General features: G+C 46.1%; 2 protein-coding genes across 11 annotated transcripts in view; one reads left to right on the forward strand and one right to left on the reverse strand.

Annotated features, from left to right (window-relative positions):
* si:dkey-94l16.4 (transcription factor 20) overlaps positions 1–22802 on the forward strand; it is a 59333-nt gene that overhangs the window by 9326 nt on the left and 27205 nt on the right. For 3 of the 8 annotated variants that reach the window (XM_061756365.1, XM_061756367.1, XM_061756366.1), the window contains one exon: positions 3325–7096. Coding sequence is in view for 5 of the 8 variants with exons in the window: in XM_061756366.1 (XP_061612350.1) it covers position 3325 (1 nt within the window). In the remaining 3 variants the exon portion in view is untranslated. Of the gene's footprint in view, positions 1–3324; positions 7097–8257; positions 8470–8532; positions 8631–10124; positions 10297–22802 lie in introns of those variants that run through there. The other 5 variants (XM_061756363.1, XM_061756362.1, XM_061756360.1 and 2 more) reach the window with 4 other exon arrangements.
* bsk146 (brain specific kinase 146) lies at positions 10060–20849 on the reverse strand. Of its 3 annotated transcripts, none has more exons than XM_061756371.1 (5): positions 20725–20849; positions 15740–15973; positions 15343–15545; positions 13534–13725; positions 10060–13390 (listed from the first exon to the last, which is right to left on the reverse strand). In XM_061756371.1, the coding sequence occupies exons 2-5, from the start codon at positions 15909–15911 to the stop codon at positions 12659–12661; spliced, it is 1299 nt and encodes a 432-aa protein (XP_061612355.1). In that variant the 5' UTR covers positions 15912–15973; positions 20725–20849; the 3' UTR covers positions 10060–12658. The 3 variants fall into 3 exon arrangements, with proteins under 3 accessions (XP_061612355.1, XP_061612354.1, XP_061612356.1); XM_061756370.1 differs by lacking the exon at positions 20725–20849 and adding an exon at positions 18369–19009; XM_061756372.1 differs by lacking the exon at positions 20725–20849 and adding an exon at positions 18114–18240.

A 22802-nucleotide genomic window follows, 5' to 3' on the forward strand; every position in this document is an offset into this window, starting at 1 on the left:
TCGCTTAAATGACTTCATGAAGAAGCTGTTTGCCGAACAGACTTATTGACGATGTGTGCGTGTGCGACACCATAGGTATAGTGCTAATTTTGCCACATCACTGCCAAAACAAAAATAGAAAGATCTGCAACTTATCGCAAGTTGTTTTCTCAAGTTAGAAGCGGGCTGAAATATCCAAGTTTGGGCAGTCGCATTTTAAGAGCTGCATGATAAAGCTGCTGTTTTTTGGAATCTATAAATGAAACACAGTCGCGCGGCTGTTCCCGCCATTTTGTCCCCAGCACCATAGTGTTTCTGCTTAGCTAGTGCATAGCGCTCGTCTGTGTTCGTGCGGCGGGAGTATCTTTGCCTTTTTTCACACTCTCAGCAGTAATGGTAAGTATAGAATCTTATTTTTTTATTTGAATGTATTTGAGTTTCTTGATACGAAGTGTTAACCTTTCCCGCTCCGGTCACCTGACCGTGGTCGGGAGACGCAGGGCTTAACTCCCTTCTCTCGTTGCGCAGCTGAGCCGGGTGGCGGCAACAATAACGGCACCAAGCACCGATTTGCTGCTTGAACGGCTTTATTAGCTCCTCTGCACACGCGACGTCAACGGGTCCTCCGCTAATCGCTACTCTTCCCCGGTCGCCGTCACTACACTCGCTACTGTACGCACTCGCACGCCTTCGCAGTCCCGTCTCACTCACACATCGACGCACACGCCCACACACACTGAGCTTGCTGTCACAATCACGTGGGACAATACCCGTACCAGAAGTACTTCGCCGTAAATTTCGACTAACGGTGAAATCCGACTTGTGCGGAAATTCGTGTTACGTCGCCAGCGTAGGAACGTTCATAAATCGAGGACTTCCTGTATACTGCTCGTGCACTCACTGTCGTAGTCTCGCCACGCTGCACTATTTGCATATCTGTTGTTGACCAATACTGGCCACTCATGACAGAGTAGCATTTGCCTCATTTGCACACTGACTGAGGAGTATCTGCAACATTTGCACAATCGACATTGTCCCAGATGATCGCGCTACTCGTCACTTTAAACCGCATCCACTCCTTGAAGTCTCGGCGCCCTTTGCACAATGCTCATTGCAATATCAGTGGACTCTGCATCTTTTTGCACAATTGTCAAAAAAAACAACAACATTGTACCGGGATTACCAGATAAGTAGCAACCCTTTACTGCTCAGTGACTGTTTTTGTCAACGTCTTTATGTCTCCAAAGTGTTCTCTGTCAATTGACAATTGTCTGTTGTCGTACTCGAGCGGCTCCAACTAGCGGAGACAAATTCCTTGTGTGTTTTTTGGACATACTTGGCAAATAAAGAGGCTTCTGATTCAGGGATGGGCAAAAGTACAATGAGCCCCTCGGTTGTTTCATCGATCCCGACAAGCATTTATCAAGAGTCACAAATATTGTTGGCATGAAGTCAAGTTTCCTAAAAATGGGATTGATTTTTTTTTTTTATATTTCAACTATTTTCTAATTATTTCTCTTCGAATTGGTTGACTGATTTAATATTCATATGATTCAATACATACATTTTGTTTTTTTCATAAATGGTTAATTTAGCTTACCATAATTTCTCGTGTATATTGCACATTTCCTTTCCCCAAAGAAATTGCCAATAGTGCGCATTACACGTAGGTATATGAGAAAATGAAAAAGACTTTCACATTTGATAAATGTATGCCGCCATCTAGAGGTTGTGAAAAAGCTCCACAGGTTATGAAACACATTCATTCCAATAGAACAGGGGTACATATGACTGTATAGATGTATAATTGTGCTCATAAGTTTACATACCCAGGCAGAATATGAAATATTGTTTTTTTTGGTATTTTTGTATTTTTATTTATTTTTAAAAAATACGACTGATGACAACAACCGTCATTCATTTCTTTATGGTTATGTTTTTGTTTACTGATAATGCTTTTCTGAAATACTTGACGACAGTTTAATTTGAATCCCACTCAAATAAAATTAAATGTGTTTCCCCTGGTCCTTCATGTTTTCTTTGAAGAATTGTACACATCTTACAAATTCTGCCTGGGTAATCAAACATATGAGCACAGTTGTGTGTTTTCTCACTTATGAAATTAAAGTAGGGCTGTGAATTTCAAAGTAAGAGCAAGTAAATCAAAAGTAAGTATTATGTGTTCAAATAAAGTGCTTAACTTGAGAATAATTTGAAAAAACCAACAAAATACAGATGATACCGTTTTGATCATATGGGTAAAAGCAAAATCATGCATTGTAAAAATGCATTATACATAGGTTGACGGGTTTTGCAGAATCTTGAGGTCAACTTTGGGGGTGCGCATTATACACGAGAAATTACAGTAACTATAAATAAGTAGTTTTAAAATGAGCATACATTGTTTTGTAATTAAAAAAAAAAGATTTTACATTTTTATTCACCATTATTTAGGTTTTATTTATTTGTCTAATTAAATCATGGGTAAATAGATTTTCAATAAAATAAGTTCATATTACCAAAATAATTCTGCATAAACAGTACATTTGAAACTTTAACAATTCAATAATTTCTTCAATAATAACCATTAAAATAACTAGAAATTACAAAATTTAAAATGGGAATGAATAATTTCATTGGTTAAAATTGTTCATTTATTAATTTTTGGGGGTGGTTATTCATTTATCTGATTGTTTTACTGTAAATAAAATAAAACAATATTTTTAAAGAACACATTGAATTATTAGAGTAAATATATTTTTTTCAATTTCACCACTTTTGACCAAATGTCCAAATGACCTGGCCCATCTGTCCATTTTCATAATCCAATGTAGCCCTTGAGCACAAAAACGTAACTTTTTGTTTTAGTCAATTTTAGTAGACGACGACGTCGTTCCCAAATCGTTTTTTGAATTTCTTTTTTTCCACCTCTCACACTTCTTCAGTTTGTTCCAAAAAAAAAATCACACTAGCAGCGGGAATTTAGAGCAACGCGTTACGTTTTGTCAGCGCACACAAAAAGGTAGAGGCGAGACACATCCCTTTGATTGGCTTTGTTTGTGTCTTGCAGATAGCCTGCAATCACTTGGTATTCAAACAGAACTGAAAAATAAGGATCAGATTTTGACGAAGAAAAATGTTTTTTCCAACAGCATGTTGGAAATACAGTTGCCTCAAACACACACGCGGGATAATCAATCAGGTTCCTCTTTTGGAGGCACCTGAAAATTGGGCCTTGGCCGACGAGGATCAGAAGTCGATTATCACGACGCGCGACTCGACTCGACTCGACTCGACTCGACCGGTTTCTCACGTTTGTCATTGTTTCCCTGTTCTCCCATGCAGACATTTGGCCCGCCGAATGGCGCGGGGGCCGGCTCGCCCTGTGGACTGTGCGGACCGGCATCCTTGTTATGGACAGCTTGCACCCATAAACCTTAACTCCTCCTTTCTGGTAGACTCTCAGAAATTATTGATATGGATTGTTTTCTTTTCTCACACAACAATCAAGATATTTAATTCACCCAAAAAACAATGTTGTAAATATTTGATTATATTGGGTTGTATTTATTCATTTCGCTGCTTTTGTCGGGAGTGTTTTTAAGTTATTGGTAAAGCCAGTTAATCATTTAACTAAGACGCTGCGGCAGATGTAACGCTGAAGAGCGGAGCCACATGAGGTTCCTTTAGTTCGAAGAAATATATGCATTGAATTTTTTGTAAAACTACAGAACTATGTTCCGGTTGACATTTGTAGAGGGAAGCGGTCCCAGGAATTTGCTTTGAATGTACCCTCCTCCCCACGTGTACGGTCGGAAGCACTTTTTGCGGCGTCTGCAGCACGAGTTGCACACGCACCCTCCCTCCCTCTTCCATCTTCTTCTCTTTGGCAAGGAACGAGCGCCTCTCAGGCCACATTTACCACTGCATGCTTCAAGTGACGCCATTCGCAAGTATATACACTGGCTTCTGCCCCCCCCCCCAAAAACGCATTTTCTATGATCAGAAATCATGGTGAAAATGTAGGCCGCGGGTGTCCAACTCAAGGCCCCGGGGGCCAGATCCGGCCCGCCGCATCATTTTATGTGGCCCGTGAAAGCAAATCATGATTCTTTCTAAAATCTGTACCAAAATGTCATATATAATAGACAATTATGTTGAGAGAGTGCATTTTTTTTGGTACCAAACCCCTTTTTGAAGTAACTTGACTAACTGTTGTCCTTCTCTTCTGATTTCAAAACTACAAGCCCAATTCCAATGAAGTCGGGACGTTGTGTTAAACATAAATCAAAACAGAATACAATGATTTGCAAATCATGTTCAAACTATATTTCATTGAATACACAACAAAGACAAGATATTGTTTTTAGCAAATAATCATGAACTTAGAATTTGATGGCTGCAACACGTTCCAACAAAGCTGGGACAGGTGGCAAAAAAGTTGAGGAATGCTCATCAAACACGTGTTTGGAACATCCCACAGGTGAACAGGCTCATTGGGAACAGCTGGGGGCCATGATTGCTTCCCTGAATTGCTCAGTCATTCACAAGCAAAGATGGGGCGAGGTTCGCCTCTTTGTCAACAAGTGTGTGAGAAAATAGTCCAACAGTTTAAGGGCAATGTTCCTCAACGTAAAATTGCACGGAATTTGGGGATTTCGTCATCTACGGTCCATAATATCATCAAAAGGTTGAGAGAATCTGGAGAAATCACTGCATGGAAGCGGCAAGGCCGAAAACCGACATCGAATGCCCGTGACCTTCGATCCCTCAAAAACCGACATCAGTGTGTAAAGGATATCGCCGCGTGGGCTCAGGAACACTTCAGACTGTTAGGGTTAGCACATCTGCCTCACAGTTCTGGGGACCAGGGTTCAAATCCCCGGCCCCGCCTGTGTGGACTTTGCATGTTCTCCCCGTGCCTGCGTGGCTTTTCTCCGGGCGCTCCGCTTTCCTCCCACGTCCCAGAAACATGCGTGCGAGGTCGATTGAAGACTCTAAATTGCCCGTAGGTGCGAATGTGAGTGCGAATGGTTGTTTGTTCCTATGTGCCCTGCGATTGGCCGGCAACCGGTTGAGGGTGTACCCCGCCTCCTGCGGCCCCAGCAGCCCGCGACCCGCGGGAGGAGAAGCGGCTCAGGAAAGGGATGGAACTTCATTGGAATTGGGATTGCCAATATGAGGAGGCCATAAAAGATGTTTGGTGGTTTCACTGTCATAATGACCCTCAGAGGGAAATCGGAAGTAAAATGTGGCCTATTTGAAAAATGGCATTGGCTCTCAAATATTATGCTGCTTTCCAGTTGTGTCCATCCTGAAAGAAGAATTGATGACAGCAGCCAGTGAAGTCATGTGGAGGTTCGCTCATTTCAATCCATGGTTGCTTCACGCGTTCCATCAATTGCTTCCTTGTCATTCAGTTGAAATCGATAATCTGACACAGGCATGACATCATCAGAATCGGCCACTCGGACACGCAGTTACGAGAATGTTGTCTTGAGATTTTATTTCTTTTTTTATCCGGCTCAAAGCACTTTGGGAGTGTGACGAGGCTTCTTGTTTTGTGTTGTCATTGATTGTGAATCCAATGGAGGGAAACGTTATAGACCTCAAGTCGGGGTTGTGTTTTGTTTCTAAATGCATTCAGTATGTTTTAAGATCAGCGCAGAAAAAAGAATTTCGGACTGAATTGTTGCGATACAGTCCCCTCCAAAAGTATTGGAACGAACGGCGAGGTCAGTCCCTTTTGTTTTTGACGTTTGGATTTCAATTTTCCAATTTCAAAATTGAGAATTCCAGCTTTTATTTCCCGGCATCTACGTGTTCATCAAGTCAGGACAGAGCCCCCCACTTTTCAAGTGAGCAAAAGTATTGGAACAGACATTAGTCAATTAACTTGGTGAATAACATTGAATATTTGGCGGCATAAGGCTTCCTTGCAAGAACTGCACGTAGCCTGCGACCCATCGACCTCACCAGACTGTTGCGTCCTGGAAGTCTGAACTTGTGGTCTCTTTTGATCTGAAACCCAAATGTCTTCCGTATCGAGCAAAAACAAAGGAATTGACCTTGCCGTTCGTTCCGAGGCGTTTGGAGGGGACTCTCTTCCACCATTTCAGTTGTACGGATTTTTGGGGTGGGGCTAAAAGAGGGTCCCAGTACGCACTTGGGCTTCTGGCTTGATTAGGCCCTCCCCCGCTATACAAGTACCGAGCGCCTTCCGTGGCTATTCGGCGCTATTGACACGGATTTCTCCCACTACAGCAGGGCTACAAAAGCGTGTCTTGCACGGGCGGATAGCGAAACATTCACACAAACTTGGCAAATTTTCTTCACACGCTTCTCTGGCGTGTGTGAAATTTACAAGACATTTTTAGTGGGTTTACAGGATCTTTAAAAGTCCTGTTCTACAGATTCAATAACTCCCTCTATTTGGTAAAAAAAAACAAAAAACAAGCTAAAGTTTACATGAATTCCTATTTCAAAAGGTAAGAATTGCTGCTCTTATCCACTGTAGTTGTGTTGATTGACTTGCAAGATGCAGCGCGGTACCTCTTAAGCCTTATGGGACGTGCTAAAGGCACACGCTCGGTTTGCAGTCCAGCGACAAATGGGATCTGCTACGGGCAGCGTTGTGCTGTGCGAGAGCCAACATTTGCGTTTGCGTTGTTCGCTGAAAAAAACCAACAACCCCATAATACTTTGATTCGTGCCACGTCTCTGTTCTGTTTGCAAACTTTTGACTGCTTTCCGAGCGTCACACGACAGCGCAAGCGTCATTTTTGTTGTTGTTGTTCGGATTGTACAATAGAGATTTGAATGATGTGCAATTAATTTGAAACCTTGCTCATATGTTGCCTGTGTGTGTGTTTATCTCAGGGCTGAAGTGATTTAGTTTTGTGGGGTTAATGGACTCTCTCTAGTTCTGGTCCAGACATTCCAACATCGTCCTTTGAGTTGAACAATGGACTGCGAGGCGTGCCACTTTTCTTTTTTTTTTTCATTGTCATCTTTATTATTATTATTATTTTTTTTTTTATATACCATCCTGTTCTCCTCTTGTAGCATTGGACAATTTAAGTATATAAAAAAAATAAATATTTTGTTGAACATTGAACAGATTTGTGTGTCTTTTGTTGAAAAACAGACTTCATTTGTGGGATTTTTTTCTTTTTCAATTATTTCTGGAACGTAAGTACGGTATGCACTACACCAAATGTGAACGTGAGGGAAATAATAAGTCATATAGTAAGTGTGAAATTACAATATAACAAACAACATGTACTGGTAGTTTTTAGTCTGCAAAGTTTGAGAGAATAAAAACGGTGCCCATCTTAATAATAATGATGATCAAACTAATGTATCAATATCAAGCAATCGACAGTTAAGGCCAAACTCAAAGCGGATCTCGACGTGCAGGTGCAGTTTTTTCATCAGCAAATGGGTAGATTTTGATTGGAAACAAGAAAACGTCAACACATATACTTTTAGTGGTTATGTGGATTACATTTTAATTCAGGTACGCACGTGCACTAAATATATACAGTAGGTGATCGAATGTTCGAGATTATGCCATAAATCACCAGGATGCTTTGCGCGCGCACACAAAAAGAAAAGATTGTTTTCTCCAAATTGTCCTGTAAGATGAAGAATCTAAATAAAGATGTGTAAAAGCAATGGAAATCGGGAACATTCCTGGCGAAAAGATCACCAGTAACTAGAGATTAACATTAATATTAGTATTAATTGGTAATCAAATAATTTGCCAATTAACTAAGTGCATGACATCACATTCCTTCATATATGGTGAGGGGCGTTTATTCACTTAGAGGGTACTGGGCACCTGAATTATTAGGGGTAAGGCATTGAAGATGAATATTACATTTATTTTGTTATCATTGTCCCATCCAAATATTAGCCTTTGTCACCTCGTTGGTGTGCTTTTTTATTTTCAGAGAGAAAATATGTCTCAAAATGATTTGCATGTGTGTTTTTCAAATCCACCAATATATCCGCGTGGTTTTTAATGTGTGTGCATTTCTCATGACTTATCATTTGTAAATCTTCAATTTTGCTCGTGAATCGTTCAAGCTGCGTTTGTTGATCAGCGGGCACGCGCATTTATTTTTGAGACAAGTTGAACAGACAAAATCCCACGTGCGGGAAGGTCCTCCCTCCATACGCTAGCGGCAGTGTTTTTGAGAGCGTCGTAGAATTTGAGAGCCAGCCACTGGTATTATTTAAACACTGTAATAATAAGCTGGGTTTTTTTTTTTAGTATCTTGCTGACAGATGAGGGACTTCTGCAGGGTCGGATCGGACCACAGACTGTTGGGTTCTTATAAAAATGACTTGCATTCAAGTCATCGACGGAGACCGAGCGGACGGAGGGAGGGCCTTCCTACACGTGGGAATCTGAAAACTGCGTTTTCCGTGCCGGATGACCACCGTCACACTCACTCAGACGAGTGGAGACGCTCTTAAGGAAAGGTAAGCTTGAAGGTCATATGAAATATCCATCCATCCATTTTCCCTTCCGCTTATCCCCACTAGGGTCGCGGGCCTGCTCGAGCCTATCCCAACTGACTCGGGGCGAGTGGCGGGGTACACCCTGAACTGGTCGCCAGCCAATCGCAGGACACATACAGTGGGTACAGAAAGTATTCAGACCCCCTTCAATTTGTCACTCTTTGTTATATTGCGGCCATTTGCTAAAGTTATTCAAGTTCTTAAGTTTTTTCCTCAGTAATGTACACCACAGCACCCCATATTGACAGAAAAAACATAATTGTTGACATTTTTGCAGATTTCTTCAAAAAGAAAAACTGAAATATCACACAGCCACAAGTATTCAGACCCTTTGCTGTGACACTCACATATATTGAACAGCGGGTGCTGTCCATTTCTTCTGATCATCCTTGAGATGGTTCCACACCTTCAGTGGAGTCCAGCTGTGTTTGATGATACTGATTGGACTGGATTAGGAAAGCCACACCCCTGTCTGTAGAAGACCTTACAGCTCACAGTGCATGTCAGAGCAAATGAGAATCATGAGGTCAGAGGAACTGCCTGAAGAGCTCAAGAGACAGAATTGTGGCAAGGCACAGATCTGGCCATGGTTAGAAAAAAATTTCTGCTGCACTTTAGGTTCGTAAGAGCACAGTGGCCTCCATAATCCTGAAATGGAAGACGTTCGGGACCACCAGAACCCTCCCGAGAGCAAACTGAGCAATCGGGGGAGAAGAGCCTTGGTGTGAGAGGGGTAAAGAAGAACCCAAAGATCACTTGTGGCTGAGCTCCAGAGATGCAGTCGGGCGATGGGAGAAAGTTCTAGAAAGTCAACCATCACCAGTCGGGGCTTTATGGCAGAGTGGCCTGACGGAAGGAAGCCTCTCCTCAGTGCAAAGACACGTGAAAGCCCGCATGGAGTGTGCAAAAAATAAAAATAAAACACCCAGATGGTGAGAAATAAGATTCTCGGGTCTGATGAGACCAAGATAGAAATTGTGGCATGTGTGGAGAAAAGCAGTGTGGCACTGCTCATCCCCTGTCCAATACAGTCCCAATAGTGAAGCATGGCGGTGGCGGCCAAGTACAGGGATATCTTGGACGAAAACCTTCTCCAGAGCGCTCAGGACTTGAGACTGGACCGAAGGTTCACCTTCCAACAAGACAATGACCCGAAGCGCACAGCTAAAATAACGAAGGAGTGGCTTCAGAACATCTCCGTGATTGTTCTTGAATGGCCCGGCCAGAGCCCTGACTAAAACCCAATTGAGCATCTCTGGAGAGACCTGAAAATGGCTGCTCACCAACGTTCACCATCCAACCTGACAGAACTGGAGAGGATCTGCAAGGAGGAATGGCAGAGGATCCCCAAATCCAGGTGGGAAAAACATTCCCCAAAAGACTCATGGCTGGATTAGCTCAAAAAGGGGGCTTCTAATTATTACTGAGCAAAGGGTCCGAATACTTATGGCTGTGTGATAGTCCAGTTTTTCTTTTTTCATAAATCTTTAATAAATAAACCGAGTGTCCCTTTCAGAATGAAGCTAAGAAATCAAAGCATAAAATAGATGATTTCAACAAGAATTCTCAATTTTATTGACGAAATCCGATATAACAGGAAGACAATTGTATTGCAGAGGCAGAACCGACCGAGTCAGAGAGCTTTTGTCCATCTGCTCACAAAAAGTCCCGAAAATGATAATGCTGGGAAATATGCCACCGGACACAAAGAAGTTTCCGAAGCGCAGCTACGACGCGTGATGAGAACGACGGGATGACGAAAACGAGAGCACGGCCAGAGGCAAACAGGTGGGCTCTTTTATTTCCAGTTTGGTGGCAATCATCTCCCGCCGTTAAGTTTCTGTACTTTTAATAAGTTAAAAAAACAACAACCAACATCTATCTCATCATGTCGCGCGCTCTCAAAGAAACCAGTCGAACGATGTTCACTTCCTGCTCACGATGATGTTCCGGTGTGATGAATGCAGCGAGGCCGCCCCGAGCCATCATTTCCTCTGGTGTCGTTCGGGACTCTTTTGAGTAGGATCACCAAAAAAAGTCTTTGGTTGGAGGCACGAGACTTACTTTCAACAAGTGCAAATCCAGGAATGCGTTTTTTTTTTCCGCCTCCACCAAGGAGTTTATATGAATTATGGACTATGCAGTACTACTTATTTGGAATATTCATATTTTGGTGTCGATACTCTGGCTTACTCACTCGTCCGGCCAACTCCCACATCTCCGAATCCCGCATGTTGCATTCATTCAAGACTCGGTACCATCTAGAATTGTGACAACGTGTGTCATGGTGGTTCGCGGTATACACGCTCACACTACGGGCCGCCGACTGGCTTTTTTTTTGTTTGTTTAAATGTTTATATTTCATTTGAATTCGGCTCCTCCCAAATAAAAACAATATTTCATAATAGAAAAAACACATCTAAGTGTATAATTGCCAAATGGAATTTGAAATCGCTAGTCACGAAAATCTGCGGCACGCAAATATTGGAGTATACGGCTATTTTGAATTCATGTTCAAAAAGGGATTTGGTGGAAGAAATGCTCTTCGTGTATGTTAATGGTGAAGAAAATGTGGCATTTTGTATTGTGTTTTGCCAAAATGAAAAATAAAGTCGGCGCACTTTCTTTGCTCATGTGGGGGGCTGGCTCCGGCCCCGGGGCCTTGAGTTTGACACCTGTGATCTATGCCAACATGGCAGACGGAACCCGTCATTGAATTGGCAGTAAATGCCACACGGTGCAGTCGATCCGCTTTTGGGTTGGCGAATTGTGTGCCGTGAATCGAGAAACGTCGGTTCCGCTTGAAGATGCCGTCGCTGTTGATTTTCGCAAACGTGAGGCTCGCGACGGCGGATCGCGGTCCCGACGATGAGGACGATGAGGTCGCGCTCCCCTTCGTGCCGCGGCTGCACGATGGGGGGAAACGGCGCTTCCGCAGCGTCCGCGTCCCTTCTTTTGTCCGACGAGGTCAGAGGTCGTCACGAGACGGACGTTTTCGCGCACTCGCCGGCCGATCCGGGAGCGGCCGGGATGACGAAGGCGACGATAATCCGAGCGGGTCGTCGACGACGCGACCGCGTCGCTTGTTTGTACGATGGGCGTCGTGGCCGAACACGCAGAGTTTCATGCAGATTCCCGGACGGAGCCGCAAAAGGCTCCCCTCCAAACGCGGGGTCCGCTTTGGCTTTGGTTGCTGTTGAAAAACGACTCCCGCGCCACTCGCTGCCCTGTCTTCCCTCGAAAGTGACCTTTGGGAAGCTTCCAAAATCATTTCATTCCCGACCCTCGTGAGCGGTTTCGTCATGTGCGGCTCTTTTGGTTTTTTTCTTCTTCTTCTTCTTCCCGGTTCCTGAAAGCGGTGATGTGAATACAAGACATGAATACAAACACACGGAATAGAAACTAATATTGATCTTTTTTTGTTTTGTTTTTTGTTTTAGCCCTAAAACATCTCACGAGATCATATGACAGTCCCTCTTGGACGGAATGCGAAATTTGTGCTACGTCAAAAGATTCTACGACAACATTTTGTGTGCGTAAAGTTGCTGAGCTACTCATCATGCATGTATTTTTTGGGGAGGGGTGGAGTGGGGGGAGCAGAGTTGAACATAAATCAAAATGTATGTTTTGGGGGGAACACGAGAGCGAGTATAACATAGTGTGAAATAGAGGTGTTCAAAGTGCAGAATTCGACTGTAACCAAGAATGGGTTGAATGAGAGCCCGAATATTCTGACTGAAAATCACCGCTCGAATGTGGTGGCAAAAAACCAAAACCAAAACCAAAACCAACAGTTCCTGAAACAGAGCGACGCGTGACATATTTGAAAAGATTTCCTCTTTCAACTTTGTCTTGGGACTGTACAACACAATTCAAGCTTTTTCCGGGAGTTTCAAGAGCCTGAAGACGTCACGCTCCATCCTGACTTCCTTTTTTTTTTTTTTATTGGAAATATTGCTTGGGGAACGCCGTTTTCGGTCTTCTGTCGTACTTTGCGGAGCTCGTCCGTCACAATTCCGACGACGACGGCGGCGGCGTTTAGCGTCCGGTTCTTCCGTGCATGCATACGGACCGTACGCGGTCGGATGAGCGGGAGAAGAAGAGCACGACGGCGAGACGAGATTGAACGTCGAGAGTGTCGGCGAGGCGCTCAGACGCAAATCTCGATGGGCGTGGCCACGAGCACGCGGCCTCCCGGCGAGCCGTTCTCCCGCGGCATCCGCTCGTAGCTGTTCGTCGACGACATCGAGCTGTCGGTGGACACGGACACGAAACGGTGACCCCCGCCCGCTTCCGTCGCGGCGCCCTTGGTCGCGCCGCCGCTCGCTCGATCCGTAGCCGCCGCCGGCGGGAGGGGGCGCAAGGGGGACAAGGGGGACAGAGTCTGCTGCTTCATCCGCTCCACGAGGAGTTCCTCGTCTTCCTCCCCGGATGAAGATGAGCACATATTGTCGTCGGCCTCCCCTCGCACATTACCCCCGCCGCTGACCCTCTCGCCGGCGCCGCTCGCCCCGTTGCCGTTGCCGTTCTTGTCGTTCTCCCCGTCCGGCATCCACGAGTGGCTGAAGTATCCGAAGACCTCTTTGACGGAGCAGCGGCGCTCCTGCTCTACCGAGAGCAGGCGGCGGAACATGCGCAGGGCCTGCTCGGTGAAGCGTCTCCACTGGGAAGGCACCGCGTTCGTCCTCCTCCTCTGCCAGCGGACGAACTCCTGGTAGAAGGAGTCGGAGGCCAGCGCCTTCTCCCACGGGAAGTTGCCGGTCAACATGCAGAAGAGCAGCACGCCGAAGGCCCACACATCCGTGCTGTAGTCCACGCAGAAACCCTCGTGGCGGGACGCGTCGCACAGCTCGGGGGCCGTGTACGGGATGGTGCCGCTGACCTGCAATGACGAACAAAAGGGACGAGCGTCGGCGTGAATTCGACGATTAGCCCGAGGAAGAGGAACATCTTCAAGTGGAGAAAAGAGATGTTCCCGATCCGAGGAGCATCTTGCCCGGCCGGGGGGCTTCTCTTATTACTCACTCGTTTCACGGGTGATCCGGCGCGACGGGTCATGCCGAAATCGGACAGCTTGACTTTGCGGCACTCCCGGTCAAAAATAAGGATGTTTTCTGGCTTGATGTCCCTGTGGACCAGCTTCTTGCAGTGCAGGTAATCCAAAGCGATGGCTACTTGGTGCACGCAGCGCTTTGCCACTGCTTCGGGAAGACCAACCTAAAGCAGCGAAGAGAAGAAGGGAAACATCTTACAGCGTCGTCTCGGTCGAGCTACACGGAGGAAGAATGTTCCTGTCCTCCGGCGCTCCCCTCGGTTGCCGACTTCGGCATTGAAATCACGAATCGACAAAACAGAACACACGTGACAATGTTAGCCCCTGCGCCAACCCCAGAACAGCAGGCGAGGTGTCCAGCCTGCTCGAACAAGCGCCGTCGTCACCGATTGTATTCGACTCAATACAAGCCCGCCGCTGGCGTCGGACGGAATCCTCGCCTCTCCGAAACAATCGTGTTTTAGTCCGAGGGCGTCGCCGAGACTTCGGAGCATCGGAGTGAGGACGGACTAGCCCGTCCGGTCTCACCTGCGCATCTTCAGTTCAGTTAGCATTGCTCGCTATCTGACGAGAATTTGTTTGGCAGCAGCCATTTTCACTCACACAGGCTGACAAATAGTTGAACTAGGCAAATTAGCGAGTTGCTTAGCAATGCAGCGTGCATGACAGGCACGCACGCCACCGCCGCAACAACAACATGGAACAAATGCAAGTAAAGAGCAACATTTAGCTTGCTTTTCTATAACCTCCCGATAAAATCAAGCGTTAGGGAGCACCCTGATGCCGAGCGCCGCCGACACTGCGAGGCACACTGCCGAACGCTTTAGCCAGTAAATCAGCACGGGATGACTTTCATGTCACTCGAGCAGAGCACACCTGCACACCTGCATTTTAAAGGCAGCGTGTATGAATATGGCCTCCTCAAGTGGACAAGTCGATAGATCGTTGCGCCTGCACCTCACATGTTGACATTGAAATGTTGACATGTCATATAAATGTGCCGTAAATAATTGCCATATTGGTCTATTGCTGGGACGCGCGATAAACAAGGCGTTGCTGTACTTGCCTTGAAATCATTAGAAATCATGATTCCTTCATTTTCCATAGCGCTTCGGGCGAGGGGCGGGATCCACCCCGAACCGGCCCCCAGCCAGTCGCACAGCACGTACAAACAAACGGCCATTTTCGCTCACACGGGCAATTTCGAGCCTCCAATGAACTTGCCGCGCATGTTTTGGGGGACGCGGGGAGAACTTGCAAACTCCACACGGGCGGCGCCGGGATTGAACAACATATTGCCGCGTGTTACCTTTCACTATTAACGAAAGTTCTATCAACTGTTGTTCAACTCGCAAAACATAACACCACGGGGGGCGTATTCACCTTTAATTGAATTATACCCAAAGTAGTGATTACTATTTACTCTTAAAATGGCAAAAACAAACTATTGTAAAGCAAGGCCCAATGAGCGTTGCTAATACCATGTGCATATCAGAATAAAAATGATCTTAATGATTTGAATTGTGTATTTGAAATTGCTTGCTGTGATATCACTTAAAGATGGTTCAAAACATAAATCACAAAATGTCACCTGTCACTTTGGACTCGATTTCGCAGTCGATCGGACCTTGCAACGACGTGCAACTCAGGATCGTGTCGGCATGTGTGTTGTTTAAGAAATAAGAGCAAGAATAATGAATGCCGTGATCATTTGCTTTTCAAATGTGAAATGTGCATTTTGTGGCAAGTTTATTTGAAGGCCCCGCTGGCGTTTTGTGTACCTGCGGGGGAATGATGTCGAAGAGGTCCCCCGCCAGCGCGTACTCCTGCGCGAACATGTAGTGCTCGTCCGTCTCGAACGCGATGCCGAACATGTTGATGATGAAAGGGCAGGGAGACAAGTAGAGCGAGATGCTGTACTCCCGCAGGAACGACTTCAGCTTGGTCGTCTTCTTCTTCAAGAACTTCAGCGCCATTTTGGTACCTTTCGGGCAAGACAGACAAACAAGGAGAATGAGGATGCTTCTTTTCGTAGACTTGCACGTTGCGCTGGGGTCCAACAGGCCGCTTTGACAAAAAGGCTCATTTACGAAACTAAATTCACTCGTCCACGTAAAGGAAATGGCTCATTTTCATATCATTTGGGGGGGAAAAAATGGCTTGGAGTGGGTTCCTCACCTCTGATCTTGTGGCTGACCAGGTCCACCTTGCCATAGGTGCCCTTTCCCAGCTCTCTGATCACTTCGAAATACTTGTTGACCTCCACCTTCTCCAGGTTCTGGGCCGTGATCAGCTGCAGCTCATCCAGGATGTCCATGTTAGCTCGTGACACCAGCGGAGAAGAATTCATGCCGAAGATCGGGGGGAGGGTCGAGGAGGGACGAGCGCGGCGGCAGCAAACCGTCGGCGTGACTGGAGAGACAAAGCGGCTTTGTGTTGAGATGTTCTCATTGGACCGTTTGTTTAGCGTGACAGTAAAAACCTTTGTGAGTGATTTGACGTCGGCCGATCACCGATAATTGCAATAAAGGTTCGAGTACAATGGTACCTGACAAGTTTCATCTGCTTGTAACTCAAATCCTCCACATTGCAATGAATGCAAATTCCAATTATGGGTTGTTGGACTACAAAAAGCACTGAATTGTCCAATGCGATTGATAGAGCGGAACATGAAATCCTGACACGTGGGCTCTGGATTTCCTGTTTGAGCATGCCGTAGATAGATTGTCTGGAAGATAATTGATAATTGTCCAAATTGATTGTGCATCCTCCTCTGTCCTTCCTGCGAAGAAGGGTGCACCTCAGGGCTCAATATTGGGACCATTGTTGATTTGCCTGTAAGTCAACACTCTCTGCGACAATATTTCTTATGCTGCTTTTCGTTGCAGTCAAACAGGGTGTCCGCAAGCTCTTCACAAACCGGTGGAACACTGGAGGGTGAGTGAGCCGCTGCTTGTTATCTGCATTGTTGTTCGTCGTGAGCAAATGACAAATAAATTGTCTGCTTCTTCACACAATAGAGTGAACTTCAGACAGTAAATCATGTATATTTTTGTTTCATGTCTCGTTGAACTGAAGCATTTGGTGGTGTATACAAAGCTTAGAATCAATCGATTGTTTTCTTCGATGGTCACAATTTAACGATTGTATTAAATCGGGCCAAAACCAAGTCCAGGTTACTTTTTAATAGCATGGGACTAGATCTGTAATACATTGATTATAGATGATTGCGATTGTGATTATAGGCTTCTGAGAAAGCACGGCCTTCCACGGGAGCCGCTGAGGCGGTTCTACACAGCGGTCGTCCGATCGATCGTGTGTTCTTCCATCGCAGTCCGGTTTGGCGCTGCTACAAAAAAGGACAAACGCCGACTGCGACGGACAATCAAAACCGCTGAAAGGATTGTCGGTGCCCCCCCCCCACCCACCCTCGAGGACTTGCGCGCTGCCAGAACTAAGCAAAATCCTCTGGGACCCTGCGCATCCCGGTCACCGGCTCTTCCGGCTCCTGCCCTCAGGTAGGCGCTACCCAACAACGCAAACTCGAACTAGCAGACATTCCGACAGCTTCTTCCCTCTTGCCATTTAACTTCTGAAACGGCGAACCTCCGATTCCATTGCAACACGCCGGCAATGTTGTGTCTTTTTGTCTCACATTTCTGTCAGGCCAATTATGAATTATGTATACCGGGGCTTGATGGGCTCCTGACTGAAATCGAGCGTCTGGCAGTGAGCTCGTGTCAGGAGTCCTACAATCTGGTTTTCGGCCCCACATTTTGGGGCTTTCGACTTTCCGACCCCTGTCACGGGTCACGTCGGTTTTCTTTTTCTTTGGCTTTTTAGGACACGCTAAGAGGACTCGCATCAGCACCAACATGAATGTTTATAGCGTTCGATTGTTTGAAGATCGGACTCATAGAGTCGTGAGGCTATTTTACAATCTTGGGGCTGCTTGAGGCACATTTGCATTCCGCACTTCTCAGTAAGAAGAAGACTGGAGAGACTTTCAATGTTTGTAATATTACCAAGAACAGTAGTTCTATTATTTTTACACTTGCATGTAGCGTTAATAAAGGTGTGATGAGGCTTTATTTCTACAGCGTTTCGGGCGTTCCATTAGATTCCGTGGGATTGAAATCTGAACAAGCCCGAAGTTCTGCGTTCCGCTCGTACATCGAAGGTCAGCAAACATTTGGACGCTAATTAGCTGAAGATCTTTGAAATGCCAAAGATCTTTGTTTGCCAAACGTGACAAATCCCGATGCACCTCGTACACATGCATGCGCGCGCACGAAATGCTAGAACACGCGCGAGCGTACACGTCGAACGTGTCTTGCGTAACCCGAAGCACCGGCGAACAGCTTCTCACTCTAAATAGGCCCTCGACATTCATCCTGTCGGCACACGAGTCGTCAGCGTACGTCCCCCGCCGCGCCGCACGCGCATTCAACGTCTCTTATCCTTTCCAATAATACGCGCTGACACTGGCGGAGCGGCCGGAAATTGCACGGTACGCTAACGGCTTAGCGGAAAAGCCCACCGGCGTAAGTACCTTGCGGCACCTTCCCGAGGCCTCGCTCGGCCTTCCGTTGCGGGAGTGCGATGGATGGACACGGGAAGAGCGCGTGACACCGGCGGGGCTGATTCTGCCTACCATGTGGGGAGAATCTCGCTCGGTCTGCATTTCTATGACGTGAGGCGTGACGTGACGTGACGTGACGTGTGTGTAATAAAGGCGCACATCCGCAGGAGGGAAAGCAGGGAGTTGGAAAAAGAGAGGCGGCCATTTGTTTCTGGAAGGGCTTACCGCAGCATTGCAGGAAGCATGCTGCTGCGCGTGTGCTGGTGTGTGCGTTCATGTCCAATGAATCCCTTTCATTTGAACAAATCTTTCCATCGGCAAATATTCGGCGCGAGCGGCCTCCCCCGTCGTGGCCAACACGGGCTGCGCACGGAAGAAGACGAACCGAACCCGGCCGACGGCAGCCCGCAAAGTGGGATTGTTTGCAGACGGCAGCATCGGTCCAACTCGAGCGGACGCATTCCGAGGGCGGGAGCCTCGATATTCAGCTGTACGCGAAAGCTACCCGCACAGACTATGAATCCCCTCGCCCGCGACAACACAAACTCCAGGTTGTCAGAAGCCTCCGAGGCAGACGAGAGAAGATCGCGACCGCAAGGAGCAGCGAGGCTCCAACTCCGCCTCTTTTCTTTTTTTTTTTTTGCAGGTCATTCGTTCATTTGCACGTCGAAACAAGGCCCGTATGTCGCGTTACGAGTCCGAGCAGAGGCGGAGTTTTTCGCCCGCCCGAAGTTCGGCTCGTCCCGTGCGACCGGCGGCCGAGAACGGGCCGTCGGCCGTCCGTCGGCCGCGCTCGGCGACGGCGACCACGTGACGCGCCTGCTGGAGAGGCGGACTTCGCACCGAAAATAGGATTAACCGTGAAAAAACAAGAAGAAGAAGAAGAAGAAGAGTCCAGTCGCAGAAAAATCAAACGAAAGCTGTCGTAATAATGGTGCAAGTCCTTGCGTATCTCTGTTTGAACAAGGCGAGTTTTCCACGCCATCAAAGATGCTGATGGGAAGGATTTGATTTGATCAGAAGAAAAGTCAGTCACGGTATAAGAACATTTCACACTTTCTATGTATCATTGACTCAAATATCATCCAACTGTGTGACTAAACTAACATTTGAAGGGAGAGTTTTCAAAAAAAACAACGAACAAACCCAAACCCAAACCCAAACCCAAACAGAGCAACCGACCTCTCCGAAAGATTCCGCGATGAGCAACATTTCTGCTCGCCGCGTCCGTTTATCACCTCTTTGGCATTTTTATTTCTGTTTTGATTGATTGTGTTTTGTTTTCCCAAAAGTACAACTTTAAACCAAGAACATTTCGTGCTATAGTAACAACGTAGCAGCCGTGGCTAACGGCGGAACGTTGCAGCGCTAATGCTAGCTCGGTATTGTTAGCTTAGCGCTGCTATTTTCTTGAAGCTGGATATTTGTCCGTTGACTATCTAAGTTAACTACGCACTTTCATAATACGAGGCCTTTATGAATAACCACGTTTAGGAATCCCGAGTGGTGAGACGACATTGCGCTACAAACTTGCTGGATTACAGATGCTTTATATGTAACATACGCTAGATCTGAGGCGGTAAAGACGCGATAGTTCCGGAGTGGGTTTTTTCCCGGCGACGACTGTCCTTGTGCAGTCGGTCTTCGCGCGTACGTTGCCAAATCATGCAAATAACGAACATCGACGCACGGTCATCTGCGCACACGCGAACGGCCGTGATGGCATCTGGCCTTATTTTAAGAACGAAAGCGAGCGCCGCCAGCCGAGATGCCCGCCGGTGTCACTCGGCTTTTTGGCTTTGCGTCCTACTGTACGATCTGCGACTCATCGCCGCGCGATATTTCCTATTCGATCGCGGCCCTGCCCGATCCCGCTTTGATCGGCTGCGACACGTGAAAAACATTCAATCAATCGTTTGAATTGGCCCGCGCGCCCAAAGGTGAGCCTTTTGTTTCGTGGCCCAAAAAGACAATCCGATATAACAACGGTTGTATTTCAAATGTGTAGTTTTCTCAAACGGCGTTTGTCTGATTTAAAAAAAAAAAATGCTAAAAACCAAAAGACCGAACGACATTGTTCGGAGATCCTTTATTTGTATCCGTGTTTTCCTTTTCGATTTTGAACTTACAATTCTGAACGAAAAAGGACAATACCGTTGATTGAATAATTATGTTTTCAAATCAGAAGAGTTTCAATTGATGTAATCGGTATTTTCAATTTTATTTTTGAAAAATCATAAAAAGATGATTATTATTATTAATTTTTTTTGTTTTACACCACGGAAGGTTGCTTTTCGCCTTGCGGCAATTGCGGCGGACTTTCTTCTCTCGGAACGCTCCCCACCTGCGGCGTGTCCTCAGACTGCACCGACACCGACACCGACTCGGAGGAAGCGGAGCCGAATGACGCACGCGCGCGCGCGCGCGCACATTCGGGGGGATGGAGCGTTGATATGAATGACAGAAGAGGGCGACATCTTTTGCGCGTTCGTCCGCTCAAATGCAACAAAGCCCCCACGCAGTAATGACAAATGCTCCTGTAAAGCTTAGCGAGGACGCAGGAAGCGTGTCGGATGCTCACCGTGGAACGGACGCCCACGACGGCCCTGCTGTGCGTCCGAGCGAAACGTCGAGCGACCGCGAACAGCCGCAGCAGCCTCCTCCGCCGGCTTCTGCGGTGTCCTATTGTCCTCCAGGAGGGCAGCAGAAGGCAGGCAGGCAGGAGAGGCGACGACAGAGCCGCCGGATTGGTGGAAGGAGGCGGGGAGCCCCGCCCCCTCGCCCGAGCGCTCGCGAATGGCAGCGAAGCTCCGCGGGGATGCCGCGGCGGCTCGCTGTCTCCGTACAGAATAACCGACCGACCGCCTGTAAATCTGACTCGGTTCTTGCGACTGAAAAGCGCCGCAACGCTCGAGTCGCTTTTTATTATTGACACATTTGCTGAGAATCGTCACGAGCTCAATTCTAACATTCGCTCCATGGAAATGGATTTGACAGATTGCGGGTTCCAAACACCGACTTTGTCACACGGTTAAAGCATCGTTCGTCGTTTATCCTCGGAAAAACCAACCCTCCCTGGCCCCATCTCATGCCTTTCATTCAATTGTAATTGTTATTTTACAACTGAGCACGCTGGGAAACAAAACAGCCAATCAGAGCGCGTAGTGACAGCAGGCAGCTGTGAGCCAATATTCTGTTTGCACGCACCCACCGAGGCTATATAATATATATCTAAATATATATATAAATATCTAAATATATATATATAAATATCTAAATATATATATATATATAAATATATATATATATATATAAATAAATATATATAAATAAATATATATATATTTATATATACATATATTTATATATATTTTTCATATATATATATATATACACATATATATATATATTTATTTATATATATATATATATGTATGTATATGTATGTATATATATATATATATAAAAAAAAATATATATATATATATGTATATATATATAGAGAGAGAGAGAGAGAGAGAGAGAGAGTAAATTGAAACTCCCCCTAATGAGCAAATTCAATTGAAAAGTAAGAAGTAGCGGCGTTTCGAGGTAAGTCTCCACTGAAGGCCCTGGTGCCCAATGGACAGCAGAATTGTATCAGGCTTTCATAAAGAGGACAAAAGAGTTGTGGAAATGGATTGCTCTTCAATTGACTTCAGGTACTATTTTGAATGAGTTTATCCCTGCATTGTGCGTTTTTTTACGAGAAAGAATTGTTGACTTGTTTAAAGCTGGAAAAGGATTTCAAAAATGTTCCTAATTTCAAGGTTAGACCAATTTCTGTTCCGACGAGTGGCCGTCCTGACAGGAGTACAGCGCAGAATGCTCAATGAGAGTCCATCCCGGTCTACCCGGGTCACGGTGGTCTCTGTGGCCATCGGTATGGATGGCTCCCACAGGTTGTCTCTCCTCACCTCGACCCTCAGTGCCCCGCCGTGTCGCTACGCTATTAATCAATAGTTGCTGCGCGCGCGTGGCTGTGCTCGTGTGTGTGTTGCGTTTATGTGGGCTTGGGAGGAGTGGGCTTTTTCTATAATTCTTGCTATTTTGTCTGTTTTTATCCCTGAAAAGCACTTGTGTTGCATTTTAATGTATGGAAAATGCTATATCAACAAACTTGAGTTCTCACACATTCTTCTACCGCCATATATTACATCGGAATAGTATGTAATTATGGATCGTTATTATATATCCTCGAATGCAACCACGTAAAAAGGCTTTCCATGCTGCCAATCGTGCACGCAGTTTCATTTTATAAAAATTATGCATACCACTTAAATAGCAGTTTTCAAGGCATTTCGAGCCACACCCTAACTTTAACTTAAAAAACTACTGTTGCCATGGTATTGCATCGGATAATAATAATAAGAATAATAATCATCATAGAAAAAGAGGAGACTCAGCAGGCCATTTCCTGTGTGCGCATCACCACCACAGCTCCTCGCGTGTGTTTTGGAGAGATGAGGTGGATGAAGGGAGATGTCGAATAGGTCAAAGACGAGTGCAGGAACCCCTTTGAGCACGACGGGCATGTCCAGTCCGCCTTGTTCTCCGTGGCAGTGCAATTACCGCAGAAGATGAGCATCTACAAGGAACCAGTCAGCTCTGGTTCCACTT

This window comes from Phyllopteryx taeniolatus, chromosome 19 (genome assembly GCF_024500385.1).
Source record: "Phyllopteryx taeniolatus isolate TA_2022b chromosome 19, UOR_Ptae_1.2, whole genome shotgun sequence".
Taxonomy (NCBI): Eukaryota; Metazoa; Chordata; class Actinopteri; order Syngnathiformes; family Syngnathidae; genus Phyllopteryx; species Phyllopteryx taeniolatus.

What these genes read in the sequence shown, in the direction of transcription:
- bsk146 (XM_061756370.1), bottom strand. Translation starts at nt 18,420, where the DNA reads ATGAACGCACACACCAGCACACGCGCAGCAGCATGCTTCCTGCAATGC. An exon ending in TCGACATCATTCCCCCGCAG is followed by an intron (nt 13,726 to 15,342) that starts GTACACAAAACG and finishes TCGCTGCTTTAG; the next exon opens with GTTGGTCTTCCCGAAGCAGT. An exon ending in CCGGATCACCCGTGAAACGA is followed by an intron (nt 13,391 to 13,533) that starts GTGAGTAATAAG and finishes TCGTCATTGCAG; the next exon opens with GTCAGCGGCACCATCCCGTA.